Source organism: Sinocyclocheilus grahami, unplaced genomic scaffold (genome assembly GCF_001515645.1).
Source record: "Sinocyclocheilus grahami isolate Dianchi unplaced genomic scaffold, SAMN03320097.WGS_v1.1 scaffold828.1, whole genome shotgun sequence".
NCBI lineage: Eukaryota > Metazoa > Chordata > Actinopteri > Cypriniformes > Cyprinidae > Sinocyclocheilus > Sinocyclocheilus grahami.
In genome coordinates, this window is record NW_015506007.1 from 46,277 (window position 1) to 58,714 (window position 12,438).

Genomic DNA, 12,438 nt, shown 5'->3' on the forward strand with positions numbered 1-12,438 from the left:
ATCCTGCCACATATGTCTGTGACAGATCTTGGAGATGTATTCTCTCTCTGTGCGACCGGTCTAGGAAATGTAATCTCTCCCGTTAAACTAGGCCACGGCATGATTTCATATTTGTTACACTGCCAATAGAGCATCCATTTATTATGCTGTCCCTCCGGCTCTTCTGTTCTAACAGATCACCTTTAGAGCTCATCTACTCCCCTTCAAAGTACATATTTCATTATGAATTGTTTTAGGGCTCACATCATATTGAGGGATCCTTTATCCATATTGTTTGTGATGCTTTCAATAATAAATGGCATAATGCATTCAAATGCTGTCAGACTGAAGAACAAGGTGTCATACAAGGATATGAAAAAATGACTGGTAGGGTTTTTGGTGTGAGCTATCCTGTTGCTAGGGTGTTCTGTGTGGTTTCAGGGTTTTGCTATGGTGTTTTTATGGGGAGTTTCTATGGAGTTGCTTTGTAGTTGTTTGGGTGGTTCTTTGGTGCTGCTATGCAATTCCCGAGGTATTCTGAATGGTTCTTAGGGTGTTGCTATGTTGTTACTCGGGTGCTCTGTGTGGTTCTTAAGGTGTTGCTAGGGTGTTTTGAGTAGTTGCTATGGTGTTGTTATGCAATTGCTAAATGGGGTGCTCTGATTGGTTCTTTATTTGTTGCTTAAGTGTTCTAAGTGTTTCCTAGGGTGTTGCTATGTTGTTGCTTGGGTGCTCTGTGTGGTTCTTACAGTGTTGCTAGGGAGTTTTGAGTAGTTGCTATGGTGTCGCTATACAGTTGCTAAATGGGTATTCTGATTGTTTTTTTTTTAATTTGTTGCTTGAGTTTTCTAAGTGTTTCTTAGTGTGTATTTACACCAGGAAAGTCCACTAGTTCACTTGCTTTGGTCCGGACCAAATACAATGTAGATTTTTTTGGTTTGGTGCGGTTCGCTTTCACACTGCCCTTTTTGCAAGCGAACCAGAAACTGTAAACAAAACCACACATGTGCTTAAGGTCATCCATTAATTGGTTCATCTATTCAACCGTATGGGTCTCGGTACAGTTGTTTGGTCCGCGCCTGAGTGTGATTGCTGTATTCACACCTGCCCAAAAGATCCGCACCAAGGGGGCAAACGAACTTTAGTTCGATTCAATTGAACCAAACAAGACAGGTGTGAATACACCCTTAGGGTGTTTCTATGTTGTTGCTAGGCTGCTCTGTGTTTATTAGGGTGTTGCTGGGGTGGTTTGAGTGGTTGCTATTGTGTTGCTATGCAGCTGCTAAATGGGATCTTCTGATTAGTTCTTTAGTTGTTGTTTAATTGTTCTTAGTGGGTCTTAGGGTGTTGCTATGTTGTTGCTAGTGTCCTCTGTGTGGTTCTTAGGGTGTTGCTAGGGTGTTTTGAGTAGTTTATGTGGTGTTGTTATGCAACTACTAAATGGGATGTTCTGAGTCATGAGAACTACTGTTTTGAGTAGTTGCTTTGGTGGCACTATGCACTGGCTAAATGGGGTGCTCTGATTGGTTCTTTAGTTGTTGTTGCTTAAGTGTTCTAAGTGTTTGTTAGAGTGCTGCAGTGATGTTGCTATGCAGTTGCTAAATGGGTGTTCTGATTAGTTCTTTAGTTGTTGCTTGAGTGATCTACTGTAAGTGGTTATTATGGTGTTGCTATGGTGTTTTGAGTGGTTACTATGGTGTTGCTATGCAGTTGCTAAATGGGGTGTTCTGATAGGTTCTTAAGTTGTTGTTTAAGTGTACTGAGTGGTTGCTTTGGTGTTCTGAGTGGTTCTTACAGTCTTACTATTATGAGGTTACTAGGATGTTTTGGGTAGTTTCTGTGGGGTTGTTCTGCTGTTGTTAGGGTGTTCTGAGTGGTTCTCAAGGTGTTGCTCTACAATTGTGAAGGTGTCTTGTGAGGTTCTGTCTCTTGAGTGTTGAGTAGTTGTTAGACTCTTTATGAATGATTCTTACTATACAGTTACTAAGGTGGTCTGAGTGGTTGTTGGTGGAAGGGTGCTCTGGGCGGTTGCCAGGTTGTTGCTATACCTTTGCTATTAAACTGCATGTTTTATTATTCAGGCAGATATAAACAGCAAGATTCTACTCGCATTGTTGCTCCATTATGACAGTAGTTGACTTTGTGTGATGGAAGACGGTTTAAATTACTGTCCATTATTGTGGCCCTTTCACAACACACTGACGCACAAAACCGAGTTTGCATAGCTAGAAGCATTTGCATTCACATGCTTTTGCAAGAGTTAGTTTCAGACCTTTTGAAGATTTTATTTTTATTTGTTTATTTATCTTTCTGTGGTGGGAGAAGTGAAAGTAAAAAATGGGCAAGTAAAAACTCTTACCTAACTGAGCCAGCAGAAAGCATCCTTATTGTTAAGCCCTGCCATAAAAAAGCGGTTTTCTAAAGGGGTTTGTTGCATTTGTTACATTGGAATGAGTTGGAGAGAAGCACCTGCTGGTCTGAGCCAGTTATTTTCCACCATGACAGTAAATAAACAATCCACCTGCTATCAGTTAGCTCAGTGGTTGAGGCTTGGGGAAAGGGAGAGTAGAATGGGCGGTACCTTTTGCTTCAGGGAAGGACATTCATCTCACATCTGTTTCCGTTTCACACCCTGCCTGCCTCTGCTTGTGTGTGTGTCTGTTTGAGAACAAATGTGTGTGTGTGTGTGTGTGGGGGGGGGGGGGGGGGGGGAACTTTGTGTGCTGGAAAACCATCTTGGCAGACCTGAATCTATGTTCCCAGAGAGATGCAGGTGACAAGGAAGTGCATGATGGGACAGACTTACTATGGAGAAGGTTAGATTTTTGATACAAACCATGATCTGAGGCATGTGTGTGTGTTTGAGAAAGCAGAAGTGTGTAGCAGAAGTATATTGTAGAGCTAACAGAGACTGACTGTTCTAATGACCATGTCTGTTCATGTTTTGCTTGAGTTTACCCTGCTTTTGTTACTCATGGGCACATGAAAGCAATTGGTGTGATTTTTCTTGGGTTTGTGACAAGTACATTTGTTTATTCTGCATGTGTAATTGAAGTGTTTTTGTTGAAAAGATTCCTGTTGTGTGCAACAGAATACTAAATCTAAGCCCCCATATAATCAACCTATTCACTTTCATAATGCTACCATAAAAGTTTGTCTGGATTTTTTTCTCACATCACCAACAGTGTAGCCAGTAGCCAGATAGCTATTTACAGTAGGCTTTGTTTTAGGGCACTTCTGGAGGTAATATAACCTTTTTCTTAAATATTACTCCAATTCAATTTGCAGTAATAACAGCGAATAAAGATAGATCTAAAAAAAAAGAAGCCTCATTATTGGGATGCAACTAGGAGGTCTTGATGGCAAACTTGACCTTCAGCCTACATGCCCTGGTCAAAATGCCTCCTCAAAAGTGGGTTCCAGCAGTGTTTCATTCAGGTCTGACTCCATCCTTGTATGAAATGCTCACTTCTCACAATCCAATCAATTCTATATGGACAAAATCAAGTCCAAGTTTTTTCTCATTGTATATTCTGTTTCAGAAATACGTCACATTACAGAGGTAAAACTGGGTTATGAATGCATGTATAATGTTTACTTTGAAGTTAAGAACTGTGAAGTGATTAATATTTAATTTTGTGGGGAAATCGTCCAGTCCAGAACGTTTAAGATCTCTTAGACAGAAACTTTGTTTTTAGAGTTCTTAGTTTTACTTTATCTCCTCTCTGTTCGATGATTACTAATGTCTTGTTTTTTTTGTTTTGTTTTTTTACCTTCAGGAACATGGGCCTTTAGCTGCCTCACTGGCTTATGTAAGCAGGGCGATCTAGTACACAGAATCTAGTACACAGAACTAAGGTCTTACATTCCATCGGACGGAAAGTGTCTGAAGAAAATTAAAGGAGGGAGTTGACAACAGATGAATCAGTCACAGAAATACAGGGAAGCATACTGGACGCCATGAGGGAGGAGAGCGAAGGAATTTTATGGTTTCGACTTTCTCTCGATGAACATTGACAAGTCCACTTAAAGCCTGCCGTGCTCAGGGGAGAGAGTCCCCTGATATGAACCCCAAATCCTTGGGATCTGGAATGCAAACACGCCCTTATGCCAGGGCCTGAGTGGGTCTTCCACCATGTTATGGTAGCATTGTACGCCAAAACATCAACCCTTAAAAAAATCATAAACTGTAGACTTGGACAATGCATGTTGTGTAACGCCAATCTGAAACTGGTTTCCAGCAAAAGCTTCCTCTAGTATCAGCTCTACTGTATCACCATATCTTTTTACATTGCATACATTTACCGTCCACTCTCCCACTTCCTGGGATTACCAGCTCAATTCCAGGTGCAGTCAACCATGGGGTGCCGACAGAGTTCGGAGGACAAGGAGGCCGCCCGGCGCTCACGTCGCATTGATCGACACCTCCGCTCAGAAAGCCAGCGGCAGCGGCGTGAGATCAAACTTCTGCTGCTCGGCACCAGCAACTCCGGCAAGAGTACCATCGTGAAGCAGATGAAGATCATCCATAGTGGAGGCTTCAACCTGGAGGCCTGCAAGGAATACAAGCCCCTCATCCTCTACAACGCCATTGACTCGCTCACCCGTATCATCCGCGCCCTCGCCACCTTGAAGATAGACTTCCACAACCCTGATCGGGCTTACGACGCAGTGCAACTCTTTGCTCTCACCGGGCCTGCTGAGAGCAAGGGTGAGATCACGCCAGAGCTCCAGGGGGTGATGAAGCGCTTGTGGGCTGATCCAGGTGTGCAGGAGTGCTTTTGCCGCTCCAACGAGTACCACCTAGAGGACAATACATCCTATTATCTAAACGACCTGGACCGCATTTCTGCTCCCGAGTACATCCCAACCGTCGAGGACATTCTGCGCTCACGTGACATGACCACTGGCATTGTTGAGAACAAATTCACCTTCAAGGAGCTCACCTTCAAAATGGTGGACGTGGGTGGCCAGCGTTCAGAAAGGAAGAAGTGGATCCACTGTTTTGAGGGTGTGACTGCCATTATATTCTGTGTGGAGCTCAGCGGCTATGACCTCAAGCTTTATGAAGACAACCAGACGGTAAGGAGAGCCCAATTTTGAATTCAGGCATTGGTGTGAACAGATAATGCAAGCAGAGACACATGAACTCCATGTTATCTGCACTAGGCTACGTACATCTCTACAGTACATTCATCTTGTCCGTGGCACTGACAAACAAACTGCTTTTATCATCTTGCTTCCACATTTCCTGTAGCACACAAGTTTCAGTTACATTCAAGCTATTTAAAGACCTAACAGTACCCTGCTAAAAGACCAGCATAGCGTGTTGTGTTTTAAACACTAATGTTCCAAGAAGATTTGGACTGAATAAACCATCAAGACTACATTGGTCATCTAACTTCATCAGAAAGATAATGCTGGGCGACCAGCCAAGGGTAGGTGGTTTACCGGCTTAACCAGCCTAAGCTGGTTTGTTGGTCTTAGCAGGTCTCCCAGCCTTTTGAAGCTGATGTTTTGGCTCTTGGATCTTAGATGGGTTTTGGACCCTTTTCAGCAGTTTAGACTGGGAGATCACCTGGCCTCCCAACTAAACACCACCTTAACCAGTGGTGCGTTCCCTTAGAATGACATAATGCTGTCTATCTACCATAGTATGATGCAACTACCACGTTTAAGGCCCAGAAGGTAGTAAGGACATCGTTAAAATAGTCCATGTGACATCCATGGTTCAACCGTAATGTTATGAAGCTACAAGAATACTTTTTGTGTACAAAGAAAACAAAAATAACTTTATTCAACAATTTTTCTCTTTCGTGTCAGTCTCCGCCACGCATTCACGAGAGTATCACAACGCATGCATGTGATGCTGTTGATGCAGGAGCCGGCATTCTGATGTTGTGGTACTCTAGTGAATGCCCGCCGAAGAATGACACGTAAGAGAAGAGATTGTCAAATAAAGTTATTTTTGTTTTCTTTGAGCACAAAAAGTATTCTTGTAGCTTCATAAAATTACTATTTTAACGATGCCCTTACTACTCTCTGGGCCTTGAACGTGGTAGTTGTGTTGCTGTCTATGCAGGGTCAGAGAGCTCTCGGATTTCATCGAAAATATCTTAATTTGTGTTCTGAAGATTTTTTTGTTACAGGTTTGCAACAACATGAGGGTGAGAAATTAATGACAGAATAAAATTTTTTGGGCGAAACTAACTAACAAGTCATAACTGTTTCCCAAAACTGTAATAACTTTGTTTCACATCCATAAAAACATACTAACAAGAAACCACAGGTTGAGAGCTGTACTGTAGTTCCAGCCACACAACTTTGCAGTGCTGGCAGCACGATAGCCTATTGGGCAGCGTGGTGATATATAGTTTGATTCCCAGCTCAAGGTCCTTTGCCGATCCCATTGCCTTCTCTCCACCCTAAAAGGTGTGTTTATGTTGAGACTTGGAATTAACTTTTCTAAATGACCATCTAACCACATACGTTCTCTCTCCATGTGGTAAAGCTAATTGCTTATCACCTGTGTGCGCTATGCTAAACCTTTTCCCTCGACTCACAACAAGAACTTCCAAGTAGTGCATTAGCCTGGAATATCAATTAGAGTTGGGGAGTTAAAAATAAAAGTGTTCTGTGGGTCTTGGGGGGAGGGAGGGAGGGGGGGTTGTACAAGAGTGATAATTGAGTTCACAGTGCAAGGTGTCAGGGTGTACCCGTGAGAATGATCAGATTTAGCACTGGGGAAAATCACTGATGTGATGGGGGTCAGAGAAAGTTTTGCGTGTCTTGTTTGAAAGAATAAGGAAGTACCATCTCACTAGGGGAATGGTGAAAAGAGAATATATTGAAGGGGGGGGGGGGGGATTTATTAGCATGTTTACAAAGTGAATTGATGATTTTCATGGTAGATTCAAATGAAATTAATGTTTTTAAAGGGCACCTATCATGCAAAATTCACTTTTACATATTGAACATAAATGTGTTTTGGAAGTGTATGTACACAACCACCCTATAATGATAAAAATCCACCCGCTCTTTTTAAAATTTTTTTATCCCCATTAATTATAAGCAGTGTCTCAGAACAAGCTGTTTGCAGAATCTGTAAAATGTGACGTCATATTTTACAAGCCCCGCCCACGACTGTTGACGGGCACTGCCGTATTCACCGCCCTGAGTGAACTGCACACAATCCACCATGTTTATCTTCACGCTAGGCTAGAGCATTTAAAAGAAGCGTTCAAGTAAGAAATGTCTACTTATTACAGCTATAGATATTATTCAGTCCAGAGCAGGGAGTGATTTTCTGATTTTTGTTTTAGTGTTTGGCTCATAATAAAGTGCCCCTATTATGGGTTATGAAAGGTTCATATTTTGGTTTTGGGAGTCCCAAACATCAGGTTGACATGCATGCAAGGTCAAAAAACACTTACATTGTCTTATAATATGCAATTATTTTTTCCTTATTTGCTCAACGACTCCCAAACGATTCGCTCAACGATTAATTTTTCCAAACCCCTTCTTTGCGTGACGCTAATCTGCAGTGATTGGTCCTATTGGTCGATTTCATTTCCATTTCATCATGCTTGTAATGCCTGATAAAGCAGCGTTTGTGAGCGCAGTACTGCTTTGTGTACAGCGTTACTGGAGAAACAGCTACGTATTGCTCAAAAGCAGCACCTAGTGACAAAGAATGAATTTGCATTTTCATTCAGACCAACAAGTGGGCGGGCAATATGCTGATGTTTCATGTTGACGTCAACATGAAACGGCTTGGGATTCGTTTTAAAAATGACTCGTTTCAATGATTCAGAGTCGACGCTTTCTTTTGAGAGACAATAACTTTATGCACGGTGCACTTTTAGATTTAAAACTTTGCAGGATGTTTTCATTCACTTAGAGTTGTGTTACACACTGCATGAAAGGTAATTTTCAAAAATCCATAATAGGGGCACTTTAACAGCATAGACAGCAGTATAGGTTTTATATATTATGCTGCTGTCACTTAATACACAGATATAATATAAACATGTGATTTCTTTCCCAGCTATTTACCTTCACAGACATAGCCAACTGTGTTTTTGTAACTTATGTGTGTTTTTAACACACTTGTGTGTATTTGACAGTTTAAGCTCAATAAGTCATGAAAGAGAACTTAGTTTAGTACTTGCATGCCGTGTGACAGCTACTTTCTGTGTGTGTGCTTCGGATGTGTGTGCTCAGGAAACCGTATATCAGAAGTTTAAGCTAATATGGTTTAAACCGCATGATTTCAGCACAATAGATATGGTAATAAAAACAAACAAATGTTTTTAGTAGAGTATCCATAGTACGAGCTGTAAAGGCACAGTCCTATTCTGGAAAAGGGGGCAGGGAGCAGCAGCTCATTTGCATTTAAAGAGACATGCACGAAAACAGCCTGTTTCTGCTTCCACTCAAAACAGGCATATTCAAAATGATACGATAAATGATCTGTGGGGTATTTTGAGCTGAAACTTAACAGGCACATTCTGGGGACACCTGAGACTTATATTACATCTTGTAAAAAGAGGCATAATAGGTGCCCTTTAAACTCAATAAATGGATTGTATTTTCTTAACACAAGTTCTTGGTTTTACAGTATTGCGAATGGTGCATCAATTAGCTTTAGGACATCTTGAATATCCTGTTTCAGATATATATTATATTATGGAAGTGAAACAGCTTGCTAACGTCATGTAATGTTGTTTTTAAAAGATACAGTGTATAAATATGACACATCAGGGTTTTTCCATGTTCATAAGAAAGCTGTTGTTGCTGTGCTAAGTTTTTTGTTCTCCTTGACCATCCAGGAAAGGCTCATGGAAAATCTGGGCTACACAGGGCCTCACGTGTTTCGTAAACATACGCTAACAGCTAGATGAGCGTGTGCTTGAGCTCCAGGGTCTGGTGTGAGCCTCTGAAATAGATTACTATAAGCACTCATCTCTGAACTGGCCCACATGTGCTGCCGCTTGTGTGCTGCCATTCTGCTCTGGTTCTGCCCGTATGGAGCAGAATTTGTGAAATGACACTCTGTGCATTCACTCACTCACACGCATCGGGTGAGGCAAAAGGGATCAGTGCGGTCACCGAATGATTGAGTCAGAGTGGCAGAGAAGGGTTTAAAGCAATGCTTTGTGGTCTTGAGAAAGTCTGTCTGAATGGACTGGCTGCCACAGGGAGAGACACAAGCATTAGAAGAGAAATTGAACGACGATGCTCAGAAGAATGTAGCTAATAGGAGGAAATCTTGGTGACTTGTGTGTTAAATAAACAATGATGACTAAGATGACAGGGTCGGGCAAGTGACACTAAAAGCTTTTGTACTACATTAATGTGTCTAAACAACCAATACTGTATATAGGACTTTTGAAAACAGTCATTATATAGGAAAACAGGACTCTATTAAAATGTCTGGCTAAACGAACAGCAGATTTCGCAGCATATTAAGCTAGTATACAGCTACAGGCAGAAGCGTCATGCTCACTCAAACAGATTTTTGAGCCAAGTGGGTTTTGAATGGAACAAATAAATGAGTCACAATTGCTGAATAGTCATGAAGTAAGGTCAACTGGTTCATGTGGATATTTTTTTTTTTTTGCATTTTAAGAAAATAATTGTAATTTTAGGCTTTAATTAGCATGCTAACAGTGTTCTATTTCATAGCTGTTAGACAATTTGCATGGCAAAACCCTCTTGGTTTTTTATGTTTTGTGTTTTAAATTCATCCCCTTTAAAGCACCTCCCCTACAGCAATACACGGTGACCGTGATTTCACCAAGTACGACATGTTCCTGGATCAACATCCTTGTGTATCCTGGAACAACATTCCAATTAACCAATCAGAATTGAGGGATAACTTTTCAGGAAATATCTGTTTTAGGCTTACAATCAGGGTTAGGTGCTTCTACACCCTTGTTAGTCAGCTATCATTTCACACTGATTTTAGAAATAAATTATGCGTAGGGTTAGGTTTAGGGGTAGGGATTAGGTTTAGTCTATATTTTTGGACAGTTATGTTGATCCAGGATCAACAAAAGATGCTGATCCAGGAAGATGTCTGTCTTGGCAAAATCATGGCGACCAGCAATACACGTTGTTCACAGAAGGGTGTCTTTGGCTGTTGTTTGCATCCAAAGTAGGTTTTTGAGAATCCCATTGCATTGGGGTCAGTAAGATTTGATTTAAAGTGACAGTAAAGACATAACATTACAAAAGATTTCTGTTTTAAATACATGCTGTTCTTTTGAACTTAAAAAAAAAAATCCAGAATTCACAGTTTCCACAAACATTATCAGCCACACAACTGTTTTCAACATTAAGACTTCTTTCAAAAACAAAAAAATCATAAATATGAACTGTATATATTAATTAAAATCATATAATAATTTGAATCCAGGTCTTATTGCTCACTAAAACTTACAACAACAAAACCAAAAACATGTGAAACATGTTTGATGTTTTAGGGCAAGTTTTTCCAGAACACAGCAAACACTCCATACCTTCCCCTGATAATGAATTACCTCCTGTGTGTTTCTATGTATTTCCATCTGTCATGAGCTTTGCAAAAAGCAGTTTCACTCAGGCTTAAGTGGAGCAATAATTTATAGATGGTGGTTCTCCAGAAATTTAGGAAACATTTCAGTTACAGCATTAAAATCCCGTGGTCACACTTTAGTTTGGGGACCAGCACTAACGATTAACTACTTGACTTTTGCCTCAATAAACTACTAATTTGCTGCTTATTAATAGTTAGTAAGGTAGTTGTTCAGTTTAGGTATGGGTAAGGATTAAGGGATCTAAAATATGGTCTTACAGAATTAGGCGTTAAACAGTTAGTTCACCAAAAACTGAAAATTCTGTCATTGATTACTCACCCTCCTGTCGTTCCAAACCTGTAAGACCTTTGTTCATCTCTGGAACACAAATTAAGATATTTTTGATGAAATCCGAGCACTTTCTGACCCTGCATAGACAGCAACACAACTACCACATTCAAGGCTCAGAAAGGTAGTAAGGACATCGTTAAAATAGTCCCTGTGACATCAGTGGTTCAAACCTTAATTTTATGAAGCTACGAGAAAACAAAAACAACTTTATTTATTCAAAATTTTCTTCTCTTCCATGTTAGTCTTCGCCGTGTGTTCACAACAGTACCACGACGCATGCATGAGGTGCTGCTGATGCAGGAGCCAATATTCTGACGTAGGACATCCATCTTTCTTAGTTCATTGTCTATATATTCTGACAATAGTCTATGCAGAGTCAGAAAGCTCTTGTATTTCGTCAAAAAATATCTTCATTTGTTTTCCGAAGATGAACGAAGGTCTTACGGCTTTGGAAAAACATGAGGGTGAATAATTAATGACAGAATTTTCATTTTTGAGTGAACTATCCCTTTAATGTGTGCTTTATAAGTATGAATGAACAGCCAATATATTTGTTATATGCATGCTAATAAGCAGCTAGTTAATAGTGATAATTGGTCCCTAAACTAAAGTGTTACCAGTCCCACCTATTATAATTTTCACCATGCTTCAACCCTACTTTTAAGTAATTTTTTTTACCTAATGAAAGCAAATTCAACAGATTTGAATTAGAAATGTCCTCTCTTCTGTAGTCACACAGTCCCTCATTAAGGGAAAGCTTATTCCTGCACATCTGGTACAAAAGCTTTCCAGTAATTCACTGCCACAAATGTAACTTTTCAGCTGCAATCCGCAATCATCTAATTCTGCTGGGGACTTCAAGCAACAGTTATCAATTTTGTGGCGCAGCGCGTTTTATCTTCTTTTCCCCCTTCAACATCCCTTTCCAGGTTCCTTTTTTTGACCCAACCCTCCCTTAAAAAAGGTTTCCATGGCAACTGTTGCCAAGCAACAGAGCAGTCAAACGCTCCTAATCCTGGGCTGTTGACAATGAGCTGTGACCGGGAGGAGGGGTTTGGGGGGTTTACTTGGTGCTCGGCAACCGGAGAGAGGTAGAAGTGCGCTCGTGCAAGCAGCGGAGAACGTGTGCTTGTGCAGAGAAGGATAGCGTGAGGAACTGCATTGCGCAATAGTTGATTGAAGCAATGCAGCTCTGGTTCCATTGGCTGGGAGGAGTTGGAGAGAGACTCAAGAACTGGGTCATCATGGGAGGGATGCTTGGGCAACATGGAAGGATATATTTGGCTTTGAGGAAGTTCTGCTGTCTCCAACTTTATGACTGACTAGAGCCATTGAAGCACATTAGATTATTTATTTTTATGTTTGATTAGACAGCAATGAAAATGTAAAATTATTAGGGCTGCCTCCTAATATTCGACTGACCGTTAGTCGACCAGAAAAGGCTTGGTCGACCAAAATTTTATTAGTCGCTTAATCGCAGAAAATAAAGAAATAGAAATCCACATTGATGAAGTCACGCGGATCGTTAACGACTGGTCTATGTGGTAAT

At 40.7% G+C, this 12,438-nt stretch overlaps 1 protein-coding gene across 2 annotated transcripts in view; it reads left to right on the forward strand.

The window, feature by feature from the left end:
* Window positions 1-12,438, forward strand: part of LOC107562557 (guanine nucleotide-binding protein G(z) subunit alpha-like) — a 45,702-nt gene that overhangs the window by 24,377 nt on the left and 8,887 nt on the right. Inside the window, exons 1-2 of one of the 2 annotated variants that reach the window (XM_016247193.1) lie at window positions 2,702-2,795; window positions 3,759-5,061. In XM_016247193.1, coding sequence (XP_016102679.1) covers window positions 4,339-5,061 — 723 coding nt within the window. In that variant the 5' untranslated portion in view covers window positions 2,702-2,795; window positions 3,759-4,338. Of the gene's footprint in view, window positions 1-2,701; window positions 2,796-3,758; window positions 5,062-12,438 lie in introns of those variants that run through there. The other variant, XM_016247192.1, reaches the window with a different exon arrangement.